The following is a 22,772-nucleotide window of genomic DNA, read 5'->3' on the forward strand; positions in this document are numbered from 1 at the left end:
ATACTTTAAGTACTATTTCTGATTTTCACCTTAAATTTTTGGATTATTGAATATAATATTTTTCTTCTAAAATAAATTCTATGAGTTTATTTAAATATTAAAAACTATAAGTAAATACAATATATAACTGTATTTAAAAATATTAACTAGTATTGGGTGGGGATGAGAATGAGAGTGAAGATCACAATCTCATCCACGATTTGACAAATGGAATGAGGATCCTTGTCCCTGTACTCAAGGTCTTTTTCATTAAAATCCTAATGAAATAAGAATTTCTATTGTAATACTTTATATACTCACCTAGAAATAAAGATTTAGATTCTAATTCTAATATTATGTACATGTGTCGGCCCAAGCCCGACCCTGCCCGACCACTTTGTAAACAGAGAAGGCTAGGGCTGCAGATCACATAGAGACGCTAGCAGTAGCAGGACATTGGCCAAAAAAAAAAAAAAAAAAACTAGGGCTTACCCAGCGAACACTATGGCAAGGAAAGATGAGCTCGAGAAGCGGCGGCAGCAGAACCAACTGGTTCCCTCGGCTTGCGGTGGCTGTGTGCTTAAACGTCCTCCTTTTGACGACGAGTACTACTACCAGTCGCTAGATACTGGTTCCCTCAAAAACGATATTATCATTGAGATACTGAAAAGGCTACCAGCCAAGTCTTTATTGCGATTTCGTGCTGTATGCAAGTCATGGTGTGCTTTCATCTCTAATTCTTCTAATTTTAGTAGGAAGCATCTCAGTCACGCAGTCACCGATAGCAGCAGCTTCCGGGTCCTTTATTCATTGATGCCTCCCCTCTCCGTAGACTGCGAAGCTTTATTGAAGAAAGATGGTCCTGTTCAAGGCAGAAAGCTTAAACTACCAAACCGTTATAAACAGCACCGGCGAACGACTGGCAGTTTAAAACGTGAGGTTGCGAATATTGTTGTGGGTTCTTGCAATGGCTTGATATGTCTTCTATTAAAATGGGGCTACGTTGTCTTATGGAACCCTTGTACTAGAAAAGTCAACAAATTACCAAAGCAAACTCATGTTAAGACACATCAAACGTTTTACGGTTTCGGCTACGATTCCTGCACTGAAAGGTACAAGATCATTCTGGGGGACATGCCCTCTATGCCTAAAACATTAGCCCATATGGCAATTTTTACAACATCATGGAGGAATTTTGATGACGTTCAAATTCATAACGAAATATATGGTCGTGGATGCTTACTAAACGGAGCTCTACATTGGATAGAGAGTGCCCAATGGGATGCCATCGAGGATGACCATAGTGGCCCATCAAGATTGAGTATCATCTCTTTTGATTTGGCAGAGGAGAAATTTCAGAATCTGGTGTCGTTACCCTCTCTTGTAACCCAAGATACGAGCGCAAAAGTTTGGACTTCTAGAGATTCTATCTTTGTATGCTTTTGGAATGGTACAGTCCGTACAGAGACAAAATTGACAATATGGGAGATGAAGGAATATGGGATTGAGGATTCCTGGACCAATGTTGGGCATATTTCATTCAACAGTCATCCTGAGTGTTATTGGCCGCTGAAATTTTTTGAGGATGGTAACTTTTTGATGACTATATGCGGGGGCTTGCTAGTATATGATCCGGAGAAGAAGACAATCAGATCTAACAGTGATTTGCCCATCTTGTACATGGAGACTTTAGTTTCACCATTCACCAGCTGATCGAAAGTGAGATAGTACAGCTAACTAGCTACAAGTTTGTGAGTCTTTCATTGTAATTTTGTTAATTCTCTCTGAAATAGCACAAGGTTTACTCATTCTCAAGTTATGTTCATGTGTAGTAATAAAACTATCAGAGTTCTGTAGCATATTAATTTTTCTGAATGATCATGTATATTTAGTAGTTTGAATTATTAAAAGTATCTGTTGCGCATTCATCTAGATCACATACAAAATAGGAAGTTGGGATTTTTGTTACGGACATTTGATATAATATTATGAAAGATATCTGAAGATAGATGCATGTGAAGTTGGGTAAGATACTAGATATTAAGAGAGATATATATTATACATTAACTTTTTCAATTACAACTCCCATCGAATCAGGCGTAATGCATGCTTAAGCTTGCCAGGTTTGTTAAGTTTTTGAGACAGAACTTTCCTTCAAATCCTATAATGGGCCTAAAACTTCTTTCCACTCCTAAAGTGCTAAGCTGCATCGTTTTTAAGTGGTTTAAAACCACAAGACAATTGTTGTCTGAAAAAGTTTATGCGCTCCGAAATTCCCCCTTCCGCATCTAGTTTCCTTTCATCTTTCAGATTCGATTCTTTGTTGGAGTTTTGCTGCTTTCAATGTTTATCCTCTGTTGCCTTCAGCCACTCTTTGTATAGTAAGCTGGGTTTACCCGCTAGCGTACTTGGGTCAGAATTTGTTGGTGCAACATTGGATTATTTACCCTTTGGGCGGCTGTCCTTTTGATCCATTTGTGGATTTGTTTCTTTGCCTTCTTCCTATGGATTTTATGGTCCTTCCTTTGGCTGTGGAAGATTTCTCCGATACGGAGATGATACTGCTCCCTCTTGTGTGTCTGGACTTGGGATTTTTGGGTGCTCTCTATTGGGATTATCGTCGCCTCCTCCCAAGCTCTCCAAATCTGGTTAGATATATATTGTTCATGCAAACTGGTGCAAATTTTGTTCGCGCTGGTGCTATCCTTGTGGCAGCGTCCGTTGCTTGGCTAGATTGGGGTTTTGTTGGATTGTCCGTTGCTTGGCTAGATTGGGGTTTTGTTGGATTGGCCTCGCCTGGTTTGAGTAATTATTGTCGTTGTTGTTGTTTCCTTGTTTATATTGTTGCAATGCCTGGGTTTGGTCCATTAATTAAGAGAAAAATTCAGCTACCGTCCCCAAACTATGCTGCCAAAGCCAATTTGATACCCGAACTCTCAAAAGTATCAATGTGATACCCAAAGACCTAAATTGACATCAACGTGATACTTCCGTCCAAAATTTCTGACGATGCCGTCTGTTTGCTGATGTGGCAAGCACGTGGGTCCCAAAAAAAAGTGAAATGACCAATTTACTTTTTTTTTTCCTTTTCTTTTCATTTCTTTTTCTTCCTTCTTCTTCGTTTTCATTTCTTCTTCTTCTGGGATTTTCTTCTTCTTCTTCTTCTTAGGGTTTCGTGGTGCCAAGCAGCTTAGGGCTGAAGCTCCCAATCGAACCCGATACCGGTCGAAGAACCTGCTGGTGCCGAGATGATCAACGACCCGTCAGCTTAAATTGGGCCGCCGAGTTGTTGAGCGAGACAAGGTCTGGTTTTCTCTGCTTCTGCTGGTGAAAAAGACCCACCCTTTTAAATGGAGTACACATTAAGGCCTTAGGAACAAACCCGAGATCATCATCATCCTCACCATCATCAGAAGCCGCCTGCTTCATATTCTCCTCTAAACTCCCCCACCAGCAATGGCAGCAGCAACAACAACAACAATAACAACTCCGGAGTTCAAACTCCGACAACTCCAAAGCTGACTCCCAGATCTGACTCCAACCCGACTCCTCCAACTTCAAGCACGTAGTCCAAATGCTCACCGGCTCATTGGAGACCACAACGAAGCAAACTAACAAGCACACACAGGAGTCATCGTCGTCCCCACTGTCGTCCAAGAACTTCACCATCCCTCCGGTGAAGACCGTGCCGAAGAAGCAGCAGGGCTTCAAGCTCTACGAGAGGAGGAGCCAGAACCTCAAGAACAGCCTAATGATCAATACCCTGATGCCCAATTTTGCCCACCACCGGAGCCAAGCCTCTTCTGGGTTCTCGCCGCGTTACCCGGCCAAGATCTTGTCGCCGAGTCTGCTCGACTTTCCGTCGCTGACGCTGAGCCCGGTGACCCCATTCAACGACGACCATTTTGACAAGTCGGCGTCGTCGCCGTTGGGGAACTCGTCGGAGGAGGAGGATCGGGCTATAGCCGAGAAGGGTTTTTACTTGCACCCGTCTCCGAGAACGAGCACCAGTACTCCCAGAGAGCCAGAGCCCCGGCTTTTGCCATTGTTTCCGGTCACTTCGCCGAGAGTTTCAGGGTCGTCTTCTTGATCCAATCCAAGGAAAAAGAGAGAGAGAAGTGTAAACTATGAGTGTTTGGGGTCAATCATAAAGAAAAGGGTAATGGGTTATGGATAGTTTTCAATCACAGGTACTGATCTTTTGGAGAGGATCTCGGTGGCGTTAGTGATGGTTTGGGTGGAGGAGAAGGAGAGGAGAGAGAAGAAGAAGAAGAGTGAGGTTGAAGAAGAAGAAGAAGAAGAAGTCTTTTTTTTTTTATTTCTTGGGAAAGAGTCACCATCGTCGGACTGGTCTTGGGCTAGAAGAAAATCCCAGAGGAAGAGAAGAAGAAGAAGAAGAAGAAGAAGAAGAAGAAATGAAAAGAAAAGAAAAAAAATGAATTAACAAAAAAGGGTAAAAAGTCAATTTTGCCCTTTTTTTTTTTCCTACGTACTTGCCATGTCAACAAACAGACGGCGCCGTCAGAAATTTTGGACGGAAGTATCACGTTGATGTCAATTTAGGTCTTTGGGTATCACATTGATACTTTTGAGAGTTCGGGTATCAAATTGGCCTTGGCAGCATAGTTTAGGGACGGTAGCTGAAATTTTCTCATTAATTAACCATCCTCTTCTGTTGCTTTGTTCTGTTTTGTTTATGTTTGCTGTTCCAACCCAATTATTGGGTTCTCTAACTTTTCTTCATTTCAATGTTATCTGTTTGCTGTATATGGAAAAAAAAGAAAAACAACAATAGTAAATTCAATCAGTGACTAAAATGAGTTTTAAGTACATACCCATCAGAAACTCCAGTCCATCACACTAAATAATGGTCTTAAGGTTGTCATTGTGGCGTGAATACATCACGACATCATCACTGCCAGGGACGTAGGCAGGAATTGAAAATGAGTTAGGCTAATTTTAGCTATATAGAAAGAGGAAGAGCGAATAAAGCATGATAAGCAGGTTTTGATAAACAGCACTAAGGACTAATACTCGAGCAGCACCAACTACACTCACAAGATAACAAAGGTATGAGATTTCAAGATAAGAAAAAAAATTATAATTTTAACTAAAGGGCTATCTGGGCACTTGGGTTTCTAGCTAAAACCCCAGAAATTAAAGCCATCAACTCATGAATGCAGCCGTCTCACATGCACCCAATTAAAACAACATACAACTAAATCACTTACTTCAGTACAGAACTTAAAATGAAACCAAATGGATTAGTGTAGGCTTGAAGTATAATTTCCAGGAAACAAGAACAAAGATCAGACATACCAAGTCACATAAATTCTTTCTAATCAAGGGAAAGGGAAACTAAAATCTTTGCTACTACTACCAGATTGCATATATTCCTCTCATATGTTACATTCCAGCAAACCATATTAGCATTACATATTGCTAAGAAGTAGCTTTACATTCATATGTTACATATTAGGATACATGGCTGCCCTAAACGGACAGAATTAAATGTAGGAATTCTGCTTTAACAGATATAATTAAATGGCTGCTCTAATGATTATATCAAATTCAAACTCAACACATCCAATTGCAGATCATTCAAACTCAACACATCCAATTCCAAGCAATCAAAATCGTTGCAGAACGCATACATTATCAACATCTAATTTCCAGAATAACCAAAACTCATAAAACCGAAAAGAAGAGAAATTGGTATCTGAGATGATGAAGATGATTTACGATGGCACCAGCACCAGAGCACCACTTGACTTCCAGCAATCAGACAGAAGCTCTCAGCATGGGTATTGGGTATTTGACTGTTGGGTAATCAGTTTACGACCTCTCACCCTAAACACCGAGCATCACCAAACATCACGATTCACAAATCTGGACACCATGGGTACTGGGTAATCAGTTTACGGTGTTTACCTGAGATTCAGGGATTGAAGCCTTCTTGGAGTCGCAGAGATCATAGATGCAGACTCACAGTGGAGGTGGCTCGGTGTCGGAGGAGGTGGCTCAGGAGGACTCAAAGGGGAGGTGGCTCGGTGGCTGGAGCTAAAATTATTGAGCTAAAATTCACGTGCGATTCGTCATCACCTATTTTTATTTAGTTTTTGAAGAATTATCTAATGCCCAAACTATCTTAGCCTGTCTAAATTTTTTCTCGTGTTATGCTTATTTTGTGTTGGTACTTGGCAGTAGTTTTGTGTACAAGTCCCTGATCTGATAGCAACAAAGGTAAGGAGATACCCTGCCCACTAGATTATAACTAGCTAGTAGATGAGTTGAGATTTTTGTGCTTATTTTTTCAATAGTGGTTTGCATGGTAACTGGCATAATGACCCCAGTTGTTTACCCATTTTGAGAAATTTACTTCGTTAACATTTCGCAAATTATATATGATGATTTAGGTACATCAAATAATATGACAAATTAAGCAAATGATAACTTTTCCAAAGATTTTGATATCAAGAGTTTCAATAACGTAAGTCATTCTACAATCTTCTATTGGGACTAGAGCAAGTCTATGATCATAAGTTTGAAATTTTAAGTTGTTGACCTATTTATTAGATTGAATATACATATCCATTGTGTAGTTTTAAATATACCGAGTCTGTATCGAACAACATAAAGCTGAGAGCAACCGTTTTCACTTTTGTTTATTGTTTCTTGAATTTCTTTACTTAAAAAGACCATGAAAAATAATAAATTGAATCATAAATTAAGGAAGAGATATGACCCAATGAAATTAGTCTAGTGGAAGCATGCTAGCCTGTAAGTGGGGCGGACGCTGCAGGGCTTCTCCTAGTAATAGGAGGGTCTTTAGTTCGAACCCGAACTTGTGAAAAAACATCCCATGGAGATGAGCTATACCCAAGTTGCTCATCTCCATGAGGAAGAGATATGACCACACATAAGGAAGAGATATGACCATTGGTTGTATCCAAATCACTTTATTTTTCGTATACTACCGAGTTAAGAGAAAAGTTGAGAAAATATGCAGTTGAGTTGCAGCAGCATGGAGCCACAAATTCAAATTTCACCGGTATATATATAGCTGATCTACTCAGAAGAAAAATTAATTACTCCATTCAGTTCAAGATCAATGCCTTCCGAAACTTCCAACATAATATTTGATAGTATATCAAGGTTCAAAATTATTATAAACATGTACAACAACAATCCTGGATCAATTAGGCAATGGAACAAAGCACTTCCTTCCCCCAAATATCTTTCCCTCACCTTTGGCAGCGGCAAACTCAACCTTCAAATTTGTACAATTAGGATTTAAACTCACTTGTGTTCCCATTCCCAATAGCTCCCTCATGCTATACGAAGCATCTATATGCATCTTCATACTGAAATTCAAGTAACCACTCTTTCGATCTTCACTTAACTCCTTCAGCACACGATCCTCGATAAATGGCTGGTCCCCTCCACAGCCTGTGGAATCAAATTTGATCTGCACTGTCTTCTGTTTTCTCGGAGGAATATGCATTGCATCCACTAAAGCACATGACAGAGCGTCTTCACCTTCTTTGTAATACACAAAACTCTCAAAAGGGTAGAGGGTAACAGTTAGGCCATTATTTTGGTTCCCAAATGTCATTTTGGCATCCCAACTGGCAGATAACGATGAATTGGAAACCTCGAAATTTGATAAAGAAAATGCATCCAAGCGAAGCACAAGGGGTTGTGTCTGCGGACCGGACTTTGAATCCACATAGCTGCCTATGAACCAAAGAGTAAATCCAATGGCAGTCGTAAGAGTCACTACTATCACAACAAGCAAGATGCATCCACGAACTTTGTTGAGTATTGGGGAATCTTTGCACCATGAAGTAGCCATAAATAAATCTCGCTGAAGGAACAGAACGCAAGAATTCTGAAAGACAAATAGAAATTTTAGTTATTACAATTGAGTTCTTTCTCTTTATGCACTTCTCAGAGACTAATTTTTCGCAAGAAACGCAAAAGAAATGGAGATTAGAAGCTATATGGCATATATAGTTCTTGTATTAAACACGGCAACAAAGACTTGGAATTCACAATTATAATTTATATATCACGTACTAGATTTCTTTCACTCCAGAGAACTTCAAAAACCAATTCAAAAGAGAGAGTGATCATATACCTTCTGAAGGGAAATTTTCTTGGTTAGCGATCGATCTATCCTGGTGGGGATGTTTAAAAGTATGTACGTAGTTGGTGAGTCCAGAAATTGCTACTGATCGATGGTATTAAATGTGTTCTTGTCTTGCAGAAAGATTGAGATGGCAAGAGAGAAGAAACAAGTGAGGAAGAGGCAGCGGTTAAAAGCAAGTATTTGTACGAAACGCAGTACAATCAATTGTTTGGGAAGATATATATGCAAGGCGGTTAGAGACGTTGATTGGGGCCAACCGAAGCGATGTTTCGAGTTCCTTAATTGTGCTTCAATTTTTTTTAATTGTATATGGTTTATTATTTGGTTTCTAAATTTCGTACTCCAGACTGTGGTATAAATTTTTCTCAAAAAAAGAAAAAAGAAAAAAAAAAGACTGGTATAAATTAATTTGTAGTTTTGTACTCAGTTTTGCACAACTTGCATATGATTTAAAACAAAAAATAGAGAATAATGAGACAAATAAATAACTTCTAATTGCCTCATTATTGTTCACTCTTGAATCCAAATCTAAAGACAAATAAATAAATTCTAATGGTTTTTTTTTTTTGTTTCTTTGATTCCATGATTTTCATCCATACATATACCAATGTATCAAACACACAATGTATACAACATGTAATTCAGTAATTCTACAGATTGGTTGTTATGTTTACTAGAAATTTCTACTGTATTGTACCGTTTAATGAAACTCTTGTTCATAATTTAGTTATAGAATCTTCCATGTGCAGCCATCAACTTATTGTCTCAAACTATAAGTCTAATTTCACGTGCAAAAAACGAACGAAAATGAAAATAATTATAGAATTTTATATGGACGGCCTGCTAAAAATCATGGTGAGGAACTGAGGATGTTGAAATCTGAAGAAGCTAAAGAAAAGCTATGAAGGCTACGAATTAACCACAAAAACTGAGAAGGAAGAAGATGAAGAACAACGAGAGAGAGAGAGAGAGAGAGAGAGAGAGCTCTGATACTGATATTGCTCTAGGTAATTTTACAAAGATGAATGACTGATGTACTAATTCATGCAGGTAATTTCTAACAACTCAGCTAATTAGTTTCATATAACTAATTTTCAACAATTTCTACATGTTCATGACACGTGTACATTTACGAGCTGTAAACACTAGCAAACTTCATTCTCCTGTGTCTCCTTCTGATGGTTGACACGTGTATCATCTGATGAGGGCTGGAGCAGATCTTCACCTTGTTTACTCTGTTGACCTCGACTCATATTCTTCACCTTATCACAGGCATCCACTTAGTCTTCATTTGGATTAACAGAGCACATCATATGTTCTCCTTTCCTTAACCAGCTTCCGAACCCTGTTTGAGGCAAGAAGCCAACCTTCAAATCCGAACATCGAGGATTCATTATAAAATTCTGTTTTCCCCTCCACCCATTTCTATACATACCCCAAAAAGACATTTGCAGGCTAAACTGGACAGCTCCGCCATCTTGGTATCGCTTACCAATGTCTTCCAAAACCCAATTGTTCATTTCCAGCTTATGGGTTGACATTTTCATTTGCATAATTCTGTTTTCCTTCAATCCCAATACAAACGGCTCCAAGGAGTACATTACGAGATGGTTATTCTTGTACAAAATTGAGCCTTTTATGTCGTTGAAGCGAATCCACGAGACTAAGTTGGGATTTTCTATTTTAAGGGTCAAGTCCCAATTAGCCCCTAACGTTGTGTTGGAGATGTTGAGTTTGGAAATGAAGAGCGAGTGGAGCTGGATGTTTGGGGTTTGCGGAAATTGGTACATAGACATGAATATGCATGGCAAGGACAAAATGGTTCCTAATGTGATTAACAAAATCATGAGCTGGCTAAGGGTGAAATCGGGAATGTAGTGTGATCCAAAAGAACGCGAAATGTAAGGCTTTGAAGGGTTATTCGAAACTGGGAGAAGCGGCTTGGTAATTGATCGCTGACCTTTTGCATCCATTTCCATTGTCATATGTAAATAAAGCTAGCTTATAAGTAGAAGGTCTTAGAGAGAGAGAGACAGAGGGATGGACATGATGAAATGAGTGAAAGAAAGCCAATATAAAGGAAAGAATGTCAAGAAAACTGAATAACTACTGCATATAGTTAAAACAAAATAACTACCAGAAATCTAACGGTAGGCAGGAAGCAATAAACGAAAGAACGAGTGACGGACATAACTAAAACTACAACTAATATATAATAACAATATGTAGCCTACTGAAGAATAATGTGTAGAAGATAAAAGTTAACGGTTTATTACATTTTCCTAATCAAGAAGTGATTATACTTTTTATTTCACTTGAATTAACCATTTACTAGACACATCTCATATACTATATGTGTGTGTTAGATTTTTAAGAGGTAACTTCTATTCAGATATCTCAAATTAGCATGTTGACCTTCCTTTTTTTTTTTTTTGTAATTTTTAAAATCCTGTTTTACTTTCATATTTTTGGTCAAAAAAACAGGCAATATTATTGAGGAAAGAGAAGGAGAGATGTGAAACAGAAAATGAGAGTTGAGGAAGATGGGGTGTTGACCGGGGTGGGCCAATATTAAGGATTTTATTGGCCATAGGTCTATAGCAAAAAGGGCGGGAGATGAATTGATGAAGTAGAAGTAAAGGTCGACGAACGATGAGCCGCTGTTTACAACTAGTTCATCGTCGGTGGTGTTGTAGTCTACCAGTCGAGCTGCTGCTTGTTGACATAATTCTGCCGCCATATCGCCACTTCTACAGACACCAAGGCTAATAGTAACAACATCAACTGCATCTTAATTTTCTAAGAGACCAATTGAATGGTTCGATTAGCTATCAACTCTAGATTCACCAATTGAGTGATGACCACCGTGTCTCCTTAATTTCTTGAGTCAAACCCCTCAAGATTCAAACATTAATGCATATGTACCAAATGAGTTTCCCTACTAGAAAAAGTAACTACAACACACATATGAGAATCAGTGTGAATTGACTGAATTCTTAGCATTACATACAGAATTCTGTGTGAACTTGTCTATTCACACCATACAACGGAATAATAGTTTGTGTGCATTGCGAGCGTTGCCAATAGTACTTGCACAACAGATTTGACTATCTGTGTGAATATATTTAGAGGGTCCCACTCGGAGTGGAGCTGCTCTCCTATCTCATCACTAATTAATTTGAATATATCAAATTTAATGTATTAGAATTAAATACGTAATTTTTATTATTATTCTTTTGGGACAAGAATATGTGAAATTTATTTTTAAATTTCTCATTTTAATTTAAATTATAGTCATAGTTTCTTCATGTGAAACCTTTGCGGATGTCACTTTGATGAGACAGTCTTTCCGTCGTTAGGAAGAGATAAGAACACGAATGTCCAGCAGGAACGACATGAATTGTCGTGGTCTGTCCCCACTATGTCTCATCTCGATCCCCACTAAAGTGACGAGATCACACATATCTGCTGCAAATATGTCTGCAAGGAAAGACGTCCCTACGAGAGGACGTAGCGCCACCCTACACGGAGATAGGCATGGCGCCAACGCCAAAGAGAGTGGCACTTTGGCGTTATAGGTCATGGCCCCAGCTAGGATGCGTGGGAAGCCCGTAGGTTCGAAGGATACTTTGGCACATTTCAATCCTTTGATCATCAAGACTCAAAATCCGTCTCATGAGTATCTTCCGGGTTATGGTTATCGTTGGGGGACGCCTCAACTTCAGAACCTATTCCTGATAATATAGAGCTCTATGAAAATTACACTAGTGTACATGAGACGTGGGATAGAAACTCCATCATAATTGATGATGTAGTTGCGCATGAGTTTGTTGAGTCCGATGATATCGAACTACGCTCCGTTGATGAATGAATGCCAACGTAGAGAAATTTGGCCTAAATGGAAAGATGCGATCCAGGTTAAGTTGGATTCTCTAACGAAGAGGAGGTTTCCGAGCCAGTGATGGCAACACCTCCTAACATAAAACCTATTGACTAATGGGACTTCGTTAGAAAGCATGATGAGAAAAAGAGATGGCAATCTCGTCTTATGGCGCAAGGGTTCTCATAAAACGCCCTGGAATCGACTACGATGAGACATATTCTCTCGTAATGGATGTCATTGCACTCCACTACCCTGTCAGTTTGGTAATTTCCGAATAACTGAACATGCAGCTTACAAATGTAGTCACTATGTATCTCTATGCGGATCTAGATACGGAATGTATCATGGTGAACTTCATTTACCCAAGTCAAGTGGCTCTAGACCACGGAGCGCGTTTACAATAAGGTTAAAATGCTCACTAAAGTGACTACTTGATTGGAAAGGGATATGCCCACGCGTTTCCATAACAACTTTCGGATTCTATCGCGGTTCATGTTGGACATGATCTTCATTGGAAGCCCTTAAAGAGTTAAGGGAAACCGCTGAATACTTGAAATCCGAGTTTGAGATGAAGGATTTTGGGAGAACACGATTATGTCTCAGTTTGGAACTTGAGCATCGTGTTGATAGATGCTTAGGCATTTTGACAATGTCAAACCTTCAAGCACCCTCATGATCGTCCGTAGTATTGATTCTGAAAATGATCCTCTTCGTCTGAAGGATGATGACGAAGATGTGCTAGGGGCAGAAGTGCCTTACTTGAGTATAATAGGAGCATTATTGTACTTAGCTCAATGCACAAGACCGAACATCTCATTTGCAGTGAACTTGTTAGCTAAGGTATAGCTTTGCGCCAACGCGACGCCATTAGATTGGTGTAAAAGATATCTTTCGGTACTTGAGATGCACGATTGATATGAACTTGTCTTGTTCTATCCCTACAGAGAGACGATGGATTCGGACCCATCACACACCAGGAACATCGCCAACACTGGTCTGCGTCCACTATCCCCATCCCAAAACGATAAGCGTTTTGGAAGGTTTTGCTGATGTTGGGTATCTCTCTGACCCGCACAAAGGTCATTCCCAAACTGGTTAAGTGTTCACCATGGGTAAAAACTATGATATCTTGGGAGTCGACAGAACATACCCTAGTCGCTATATCTTAGAACCATGTAGAGATTTTTGCTCTTCACGAAGTAGTTCGTGAATGTTTATGGATTGGATCCATAATTACGCATGTTCAAACAATTGTGGTTTGAAGTCTACCACAGATGAGCCTACGAGCATTTAGGATAATGCTGCTTATTTTGAACAAGTGAAGCAAGGCTACATCAAAAGCGACAAGACCAAGGATAATCAGCAACAATAAACTCTCCTCAAGATCAAAGTGAACTAGGTTCAATTTGAGGACAGTGCGGCAGGCTTACTCACTAAGTCATTGCCTAAATTCCACTTTCGGGAAACATGTTGGTAGCATCATTTGCGGAAGTTATCCGAACACACATGACCGTAGTCATCATGAGGATATGCAGAAATTAGGGGGAGATGTCTACATGTATGGTCTCGAAACGTGAAGGGTGTGTTGTGCTCTTTTTCCCCTTCGACCGAGGTTATTTTTGTCCCACTGGATTTTTGTTACTCGGCAAGGTTTTTAATGAGGCAACGAGAGGAGCACCACGTTTGGGCGACACAAGGAGGAGTGTTCAAGTAAATCCAGAATATGTGTCTGGCCCAAACTCTAGGTTACTTGACCTAGTTGTAATAGGGTTTTGAATTAGAGATATTCTCGAAGATATTCATAGATATCCGATTAATTGTACGATTATCTTTCATTGTACAACTCTGATTCTATGTCTTGTAATCCTCTATATAAAGAGGCTCTTATTATCAATGAAAGCACGACTCAATTCTCGCCCAATTTTGATTTTCCTTAAACAATTTTTAAATTATTTAATTATTCAATACTATTATTGAGAGTACCCACTATTACAGCTAAAGCAGGCAGAAAAAGACGTGAACACCCTCAGACTATATATTATTTTAAATATTTTAAATATTTGAAGGGTATCTCAACTTTTTTTAATAAAAATTTGATAATTGCTCAATCTATAGATACGGCCGGGCCCGTATGTATATTATTATGTCTGGGACCGACCCAAACTTTTTGGGCCGGACCCAAATCGTGTTATCCATAATCTTGACCCAAATTAAATTTGGACTGAAAATTTTTAGGCTAGTTTTCCGGGTTTTTGTGCCCAAGCAAGCCTTAAAAAAAAAAAAAAAAAAAAGAGATTGAACATCAGCTGGCCACCCCGATCTTCCTCGCCCAGAACAACTTCGGTTGCTTTGCTCTCGACCTCGAATCCCACAGCCTCAGAGCGTTCGTCTTAGTCGTCTAAGACGACCTATTTTTCTTCAATTTCGTCAAGCAAAAACCCCAAGGCCAAACTCTACACTCATCGGTGATTTGCAAAAGGGATCAATATGGTCATAAGATTTTGTTTTAGGCCCTTTATGTACATGGAAATCAGCAAAACTGAAACAAATGTAAAGTTGCTGGGGGAATGTAGCAAGGCTTAATTTTGATTTATCAGAAGAACAAAGCTACCTGCCAGTTAAATGTGCATTATTTTACATAAACTTAGCCCATTGCAAAATACTCTATTTGATTGTCGTAAGGATAGAAACCATGTTCTCAACTATCAAAATATTATTGGCTCCATCCAATAATCCCTAAAGACCATCAAAAACTTTGGAAATTGCAATGTGATCATGCAAAGTAGTTAATTTTTTTATTCTAGGATATACTACCCAAACAGTAGTGCAAATAACAAAAAGATTACCTGATTGAATTAAGTTGGCAAAAAGGTTACCTTGCTTTGTCTCTCAATCTGGATCTGAATTTGGATTCCGAGCTCGACCCAGATCGAGGCAACCCTAAACTGCGGCGTCGGAACACCGCGAGCATGAACAACATCGACAAGAAGAGCGGGATGGTGCACTTGGGGGTACAGCTCACCATGGAGGTTTCGGAGGATGAAAGACAGTCTCTGAGTCTCTGAGGCCCCGTTTGGATGGCAGGAAATCATGGTATGGAATGGGAATTAATTTCATTTTCCATTCAGATGTGTTGTTTGGTTGTAAATAGAGATTGGAAGTGAAGAAAAGAGAAGGAATCATCCCCCACCCCCAAAAAAAAAAAAAAAAAAAAAAAAAAAAAAAAGGGATGAGGAATCAGACAAAAGAAAAAAGCATATCGGGCCTAACGGGTTTAACACCAAATGAATTTGGCCCGGTACCGGTCTGAAATTTACAGACATCGGCCTGAGTCCGTAAAAATTTCTAAATTTTTTTTTTTTTTGAAAACCCGGACGGAACCGGCCCAGAGTTTTTCCTTTTTTTGAGGTATTGCTACCTTCATAGGTAGATAATTTTCCACTACAAAGGTATTCCTGTAGGGCTGTAGGTAGTTGTACTCTTGTAGCTAGACAGCTTCATACCCTCATCTCTAAATAACTTCCCAAGGCATAAACTATAATATAATATAAAAATAAAACTTAAAACCGCTTTACATTTGCCTAACAGAGAGTAGAGACTCATATTTAAACTGTTCTTGATGGAAGTACGGAGATTAGAGGGAATGTAATGCCAAAACTCTATCTGGAGAGAGTTGAAATTGGCGCCTTATTTCCTTCCCTCCTAAACACGCGCATGCATGACATACCTGAACGAAGTTGATGTACTTCACTTAATTCTTTTTCCAAATCTGCGAACTTGTAAACAACGTGAATTCAAATCTTAAAAGTTTAAGCCATGGATTCAAACTGATTATAAACGCCTCACCTAGTTTTGCGAATATATTATTCAACACGAAAAACACTAAACTAAAGTTGAAATTAGCATTGTGAAATTCTACGTACCAATTAATAGATTACTACTCATCCAACTCCAATTAAGCTGGTGTTTGTACGAAACTGGCGGGGGATAGTTCTCCGCACGACGGCTCTTCCACTGCTTGATCCTGTCACCGGTTCATCTTCCTCCATCTCACAATCATCAGTGTCTGGAAAAGCAATTGGCCTGATTCTACAAGGCGCAAGTTCCTTACTAGCATCAGTTGATTTCTTTCTTGGTACCAATGCGACTGGTTTTGAAACAGCAATACAAGCAACTTCCTCGGCTTCCATAGTATCTGACTTCATCAATCTCGAAAATTGCATACGGAAGTTCAAATAGGCTTGCTCGTTGGATTTGTCATCCATGTCTCTAGATGAATCAAACGTATAATGTGTATATCTTGATGGATTCCGTATGTAATATGGAACCGCTGCAGACCAACGATCTTTTGATCCTTCATGCTCCTCTTCGTCTCGAAATCGAACACGTTTTTCTACTGTAGATGAGACTAATTGATCATCAATACTCGTCCTCTTCAAAAGCGATTTTATGCCAATTTCAAGTGGGTCTCCAGAGAAACCCTTGAGCAAATTGGGAACCTCATCACTGTCTGTCTCATCGTCGTCGTTTACGTACTCATTCATATCAGGACGATCTATAGAGTCTTCCATTCCAACAGCCAATTTATCATATCCATCTTCCTCGTCCTCGGAGTCGAGTGTGAGGTCTAAGCCAATAGAGGTTTTAATTTCCCACTGCTCCTCATCATAATCATCTGGCTTAGTCTTAGGGTTGGCTTTAGACTCGGAAGATTGACCGAACCAACCACGTTCTTCTTCCTGTACTAAGAACTAGTCGTCAAAAAATTCTAGGAGGCCATTCTCCAGCTCGTTACAGAAGTCATCCGTTGAATATGTGTGGTATTGGTGGAGCTCGGATTCGGGTTCAGGGCTCTCCTTGTTCCTGTTACATTCCCTTCTATCGATTTTCTCATCTCCAAGGGACCATGAACCAGGTAGAGAGTCGAAGGTCTTGCCTACTCGGAAGCTGAAACTGTCTTGCATAATTTAATTCTTAATTATGAGAGAACAAATTGATTCTATTGACTTCTGGAGATATCCTCAGATTTTTTTATTTAACTTTTAGATCGATCTCCTCAGATGTATTTATAGAAGAATCAATAATCAGATATCACCTACTTCCAGGAAGAGGAGCCCTAATTAAATTAGGAATAGAAGCCCTAATCAAAATAGATTAGATAGCTGGCCTAATAATCAACCTGATACTAACTAAATGTAAATAAAGTGTATCCATTGCCTTCAACACTGATACCACTTAATAAACTGTGATTACCCCAAATTTTTATTAGTTTTATGTCCAAATATCCAATTTTATCCTCCATAAAAACAAAACCTTTTCTTTTCTTTTTGTATCGAAAGATTCTTTGTAATTAAGCTGCTTCTTATTCAAGCCATTCAGCAAAAATGAAAACCGATTTTTCACACATAATTTCCCTCATTTGGTAACCGGAATGATTTTTTCTTTTTTTGGTCCAGTAGCTGGAAAGAGTATACAGTACAAGAACTTTGACGAATAACGCAAGCTATACATGTGACAAGTGACCTATTATTTAACAGCATTGTACAAAGAATAACAAATTGGATGTTAGCGCCTAGTGTTCAAAACTGACTATCTACGGTTTTGATCACCCCAGGTCTTACTCTCAAAAAATTCATTCAGCATGGACTCAATAGCCTCTGGACTGAACTTGATATACTTCCCCGGGTTTTTCCCATTGTCAATCATCGGTCTGCCACACACACCACATCCAGATTAGTGCCAGAAAAAAAAAAAAAAAATTTACAAACTATTTCCTTCTTTTTACTCAAAGAATAAAATTGAGATATAAGAAACATGCCCGAAACGTTTGATGAATGATCTGTAAGCAGGCAAAAGAACTTCAGCTACAGCCAGCCTTAAAGACTCTCGCAATTCGCTGTCAGGAATTGTCCACTGCGATTGCCTTTGATGAAGCTCCTCAAATTGGATGTTAAAGGTCTTGAATCGCTCTTTGACCGTTGCTCTTGAAAGTGTACTCTCAGCTGCAGCACCACCTGATGAATTTGTGCCCTGGACAGTAAGACACTGCAGAATCTGCACATTGGAGACAAAAAAGAAAAAAAAAAAGTATCAGAGAATCTGTGAATGAATGATTTGACTAAAATTCCCAGCAGGGAATATAACAGCCCATGTACAATAACTTTGGATAGAAATCATAAACCAGGACTGAGCACATTTACTCTATTACCAGTAGTAGGGAGAAGAGAATTCAGTTGACAGGAGCTTATAAAAGTATAGAACAGAGAAAAAGTTTGATTAAAGAAATAACACCTTTGCCCAAGAAACCCTCTTATACTGATTTGCATGCTGCTGCACAATCCTTCGGTGTATCTGCACCCAGTCATCCCCCAACAAGTCCTTTGCTTCTGACCTGTTGTATTTAATTATTTCAAATGGCATACTAGCATGCAAACAGGATCATCATCTTTCTGGAAAGCAAGATAATTAAGAAACAAACCTCCGTACAGATCTCACTATGTAGTGAATGTTGTTCATGAGAAATAATTGAGTCAAAGCAGGATCCTTATACTGCTTAGATTTTCCATCCAGGTTATTTTGAAGAGCCGTCATAATCCTTGTAGTTACAGTTGTTAATTGGGCATCAGCTTCAGCCTCATCAAACTCTTGAAAAAGTTGCTTCAGTGTAGACTGATAACTGTGAACAATGAAAATTTGTCAGATGTACGATTACACAGTAAATGTCAACAAAGCCCACACATTTGAAACTGGAGGAGGTAATAATTCGGCCAATAGATGTTTTAGTTAATATAAATGAATGCAATCATGAACATGGAAGTTAAATGCTACTCACATAAACAGTCACCATGGAGACAATTGGACATACAATCCAAGTAATTCATCGAGAGTAACTGAAAGTTATACACAGTTTCAAGCTTATGAAACAGGGAATCCTATGGCAGAAAGAATGCACAGGAATGACTACTTACTCAAAGAGGAACTTCACATAGTTTATCACATAGCTTGTTAATGGATGGACAGTTCCATCAAGAACAGCAGTTTTTGTGGCATCTTTTTCAACCGCTTCTTCAAAATCACCAAAGGTTTCCTGGGCTGTCTGAGCTAGGCGCTTTGTCAAACTCACTGCAGCATCCCGCATTTCAATGGAAGGTTTACTTCCAAAAAGAAGTTCAATCTGAAAAATTATATCTATGAATTTTCTTATTAAACCATCAATTATTTTCTGTTCTACCAGTACTAAACCAACATTAAACTATCAATTATTTTCTGTACGTTCTACACTTCTACTAGTACTAAACCCTAAACTATGACACCATTACTCCTTACAGCCAAACCTATATCTTGTTCTTAGTTCCCTTGAGAGATATATCTACATATAAATTCTGCTTGCCACTATTACACTTGACACCGTGTTTTTAGTTTTCTACATTCTGGCCTTGGTTTACCCCAGTGACCATCTTATCTACGTATGCTAAACCGAAACCCTTTTTTCATTAAACTTTTGGAAACTACAAATAACCCACTGAAATGAGGCCAAAAGAAAGAAACAAAACATAATGAGTCGAAATGGTCAGAGAGTATAATAATTGCTCCCCCTATTTTATCCACACTCACTTCCCCTTCTCCTCCCTTCTAAATGCTTCATTTTATTTTTTATTTTCTAATTTTCATATATATATTTTTTTCAAAAATTTAATGGATACATATACATGAATCTATTAATCTAAAAACCCCATTCCTTGATGAGTTCAAGGTATTCTTGAAGGTTGGGAAGAAGAATAATCATGCATTTGGTAAAATTGAATATTCTGCCCAGAATTATACATAAATGTGAGCAACTTCAGATCATCTCTCCAAGTTCAGAAAGAGCTGGTGGATCAAGCTAGCAACAGGATTTACATATCCTCAGAAACTCAAAAACATAATTGCCTGTATTTCCATATCCAACATGATTTACATCCCTATAAATTATCTCACAGGATATATTTCAAGCAACCCGGCCTAACAAATTTAGTTAAACAAATAGAGTGTTCCAAACAAATTTGTAAATCCTGCATGGTCTAGTTCTTAATGAAAAAGTTGCATACCTCTGACTGAAGTTCTCGCATTATCTCATACATGTCTAAAAGAACAAATAATTTTTCAGGTGACCTCTTGCTTCTGGCAATAGCCTCCCCGAAACTAAGAAGCACAGAAACACTGTTTGCAGCAACTTCAGCAAAACATGGTTCCCTGAGTGACTCAGCACCTTCAAATATTTGATCACATATTTTCTTTTCCCCAGAAAACAGCAGTTTCACCTGTTCAAAGCAGTAGCATTAATTAAAAACAACATAAATAAACCCAAAGAAACATAATTACAACCAATTGAGCTAAAAAAGTCACAAGTACTTACTGCTATCCGCATATAATGTATCCAATTCCCAATCTTAGCCTCTAAAACCTCCCACTGCATTTTCTGGACATCATCTTTACTAAGTCTTTCCACACCTAGTTTCCTCAAACTTTGCTCCAAAGCTGAAGCACGAGTATCCCTAATAGATGTATGAAAACGACGAATGATATATGAAAGAAAAGATCACAAAGATCTAATTTGCTATGCAGCAACATAAGTTAACCCAACAAAACAAAAGGAACAGAAATTACCTGTAGATCTTAAATAGCTGTTGTTGATGGCCAGCTAGAGCCATTTGTTGGGCTAAATCATGCAGCAATGGCAGAACCCTTGGGGGAATAAGAGTTAGTGGTGTGTAAATAACAGGTTGTAACCTTCTCTGCTGTTGCTCAGACTTTCCATTACCATTCTGCCCAGATGGATCTGCTGATGGTCTTAGAGAGTCGGGAAGACAGTCAAACAGACGATCAGGCTCCACTGGCTTGCTGAAATACAAAAGAGATAAAGTTACTTGAGGAGCTAAAATGTCAGAGTTATCTGTTATTGAACCTGATACCATATCTTAGGATTGGCATAGTATGAAGACTAATATGCATGGGTATAACAAGAAAAAACATGGAGGCTTGTAATGAGGTGGAGCAAAATGACTGTGAACCTGAATGTGGAAAAAAAAAATGTATATATTTTTTAAATTTTCTGAATTTCAAGGATCATTAGTACCAAAAAGAAACGATAAAAAAAATTACGATAAAAAAAAAAAATTGTCAACCAACAGATGGTAAAAGAATGTTACATACCATACTTATTTTCTTTAGCTTGATAATGATGTAGTGCCCAATACTTCAAGTTACTAGTACAAATGTTCAACATTGAAGTTTTTAATACTAGTTTACTGTCAAATTATGTTTCTGTGCAAGAACCAAAGTCACAGATCAAAACACCGCAGACAGCCTTCCTCTCTAAAAGGGAAGAGCACGAATTTAACTCGCTACTATCGAAATAGACACTGGAACTTGAGAAACACTGCTGCTTGCAAGTGAGGTGTATCAATGCAAGAGGGAGCTGAATGTGGCACAAAACGAACCTGTAATTTGCAAGCAGCTGTCTAAACTCATCTTCAAGCTTTGAGATTGCCTTATTAAGCAAGTTATTGGCATGATTAATGACCCCTTCGCTACTCTTGAGAGTCTTATTGATCTTGAAAAAGTTGATGGTGCTTCTCAACTGATCAATTGCTTCCAAATAACTTTCCAGGTCCTCATGTGGCCCTCTCAATATTTTAGCCTCTGCCTAAACCAATAACACATTTACCAATCACATTCTTCACATACCAAGCAAAACAGAGCCCTGAATGTTATGCAGAGAAAAACAGAGGTAGCTAACCTTGCGTGTATGGTCAAATTGCTCCAGTATAACCTCTGCTCGCTTCAATGTCTTGTCAATGTTCTCATGCGCCCTCCTAAGCGAATGCGTTCTTATCTGCCATGCACAAAATTGAATCAGAACCCTAAATTTTCCCGAATTCAAATCAACAATACACATATAGATTTGAGGATTAAACGCAAACTTGAAACAGGGTATTGTTGTGAAGCAAAGGAACAGAGTAAGAAAGAAAAGGTGACCTGGGTGGGACGCATGGCGGTTTCGAGGGCGGAGAGGCGGTGGTCGAAGGAGCCGAGAATGGCGACCATGCTGTCGGTGACGGTCTGGCTCTTCTGGAGAGACTCTCGTATGAGCTCTGCTCTGCCTGCCACGGCCTCCATTGCTTGAGGAACCCCCATGATTTTCTATATAAATTCTTTGACCTGAGAGAAAATACGGAATGCGGTATCAAAGAGTGGAGATTGATCTCTGGTGGTGGTGGTGAACAAATTTCTTCCGCAACTCATTCATTCTCGTCCCTCGTCGAAAATAAAGAAGGTGACGGTGGAGGAATCCATTATATAGATCAGGTGGAACCCAATCCCATTCTAACTTTAGTTCCACACAGCATTGGTGGTCTAATACTCTAATCATATAAAAATAAAAAATAAAAAAAATCGGGTAAAATATGTATAATCAAAAGTATAAGAAACTTAACCACGTTGATTGGTTCAGTCGATATGAGCGTACTTGTAGAGACAGGTACATGTCTCACGTCACGTCAATCTTTCGGGATTAAGATTGTAGGTCAGTCTTGACTAGGAAGTGTAAAATAGCTTTCCTCTCTTCAAACTTTTTGTAACAAAAAAAAGTATAAGAAACTTGGTAATTTTCTTAGAAGGTACGAAGTACAATTGCGTATTAATAAAGGTTTTTTTTATCTTATCTTTCTCCTTTTATAGCGAAATAGTTCATATATTTGTTACACATAAATGACTCAC

General features: G+C 38.8%; 4 protein-coding genes, 1 long non-coding RNA gene and 1 pseudogene across 5 annotated transcripts; 2 read left to right on the forward strand and 4 right to left on the reverse strand.

Annotated features, from left to right (window-relative positions):
- The first annotated feature begins 483 nt into the window (after window positions 1-483).
- LOC133722955 (F-box/kelch-repeat protein At3g06240-like) lies at window positions 484-1,692 on the forward strand. Its single transcript, XM_062149798.1, has one exon. The coding sequence runs from the start codon at window positions 484-486 to the stop codon at window positions 1,690-1,692; it is 1,209 nt and encodes a 402-aa protein (XP_062005782.1).
- A 791-nt stretch (window positions 1,693-2,483) lies between these two features.
- Window positions 2,484-4,177, forward strand: LOC133722956 (VQ motif-containing protein 4-like; annotated as a pseudogene).
- A 1,206-nt stretch (window positions 4,178-5,383) lies between these two features.
- Window positions 5,384-6,187, reverse strand: LOC133722485 (uncharacterized). The gene is made up of 2 exons (XR_009852772.1): window positions 5,911-6,187; window positions 5,384-5,829 (listed from the first exon to the last, which is right to left on the reverse strand). It is a non-coding gene; the product is annotated as an uncharacterized LOC133722485 (long non-coding RNA).
- A 954-nt stretch (window positions 6,188-7,141) lies between these two features.
- On the reverse strand, window positions 7,142-8,270 carry LOC133720259 (uncharacterized). Its single transcript, XM_062146473.1, has 2 exons — window positions 8,120-8,270; window positions 7,142-7,870 (listed from the first exon to the last, which is right to left on the reverse strand). Exon 2 carries the CDS (start codon window positions 7,832-7,834, stop codon window positions 7,175-7,177), a length of 660 nt encoding a protein of 219 aa, XP_062002457.1. The 5' UTR covers window positions 7,835-7,870; window positions 8,120-8,270; the 3' UTR covers window positions 7,142-7,174.
- A 7,685-nt stretch (window positions 8,271-15,955) lies between these two features.
- LOC133722957 (uncharacterized) lies at window positions 15,956-16,978 on the reverse strand. The gene is made up of 2 exons (XM_062149800.1): window positions 16,885-16,978; window positions 15,956-16,758 (listed from the first exon to the last, which is right to left on the reverse strand). Exons 1-2 carry the CDS (start codon window positions 16,976-16,978, stop codon window positions 15,956-15,958), a joined length of 897 nt encoding a protein of 298 aa, XP_062005784.1.
- Window positions 16,979-17,414: 436 nt separating this feature from the next.
- Window positions 17,415-22,343, reverse strand: LOC133719963 (exocyst complex component EXO70A1-like). The gene is made up of 11 exons (XM_062146161.1): window positions 22,032-22,343; window positions 21,793-21,888; window positions 21,494-21,699; window positions 20,661-20,894; window positions 20,410-20,548; window positions 20,102-20,314; window positions 18,983-19,188; window positions 18,493-18,690; window positions 18,306-18,405; window positions 17,833-18,068; window positions 17,415-17,724 (listed from the first exon to the last, which is right to left on the reverse strand). The coding sequence occupies exons 1-11, from the start codon at window positions 22,188-22,190 to the stop codon at window positions 17,604-17,606; spliced, it is 1,908 nt and encodes a 635-aa protein (XP_062002145.1). The 5' UTR covers window positions 22,191-22,343; the 3' UTR covers window positions 17,415-17,603.
- Between the last annotated feature and the right edge of the window lie 429 nt (window positions 22,344-22,772).

The sequence above is a fragment of the Rosa rugosa genome, chromosome 7 (genome assembly GCF_958449725.1).
Source record: "Rosa rugosa chromosome 7, drRosRugo1.1, whole genome shotgun sequence".
Classification (NCBI taxonomy): domain Eukaryota; kingdom Viridiplantae; phylum Streptophyta; class Magnoliopsida; order Rosales; family Rosaceae; genus Rosa; species Rosa rugosa.

Excerpts from the sequence above, each read along its gene's own strand:
- LOC133722955 (XM_062149798.1), top strand. The coding sequence starts at position 484 with ATGGCAAGGAAAGATGAGCTCGAGAAGCGGCGGCAGCAGAACCAACTG.
- LOC133720259 (XM_062146473.1), bottom strand. The coding sequence starts at position 7,834 with ATGGCTACTTCATGGTGCAAAGATTCCCCAATACTCAACAAAGTTCGT.
- LOC133722957 (XM_062149800.1), bottom strand. The coding sequence starts at position 16,978 with ATGCAAGACAGTTTCAGCTTCCGAGTAGGCAAGACCTTCGACTCTCTA. Across the intron at positions 16,759-16,884 it reads GAAAATCGATAGAAGGGAAT|TACAGGAAGAAGAACGTGGT; the intron begins GTAACAGGAACA and ends ACTAGTTCTTAG.
- LOC133719963 (XM_062146161.1), bottom strand. The coding sequence starts at position 22,190 with ATGGGGGTTCCTCAAGCAATGGAGGCCGTGGCAGGCAGAGCAGAGCTC. Across the intron at positions 21,889-22,031 it reads CCGCCATGCGTCCCACCCAG|ATAAGAACGCATTCGCTTAG; the intron begins GTCACCTTTTCT and ends TGTGCATGGCAG. Across the intron at positions 18,406-18,492 it reads ATAGTGAGATCTGTACGGAG|GTCAGAAGCAAAGGACTTGT; the intron begins GTTTGTTTCTTA and ends TAAATACAACAG.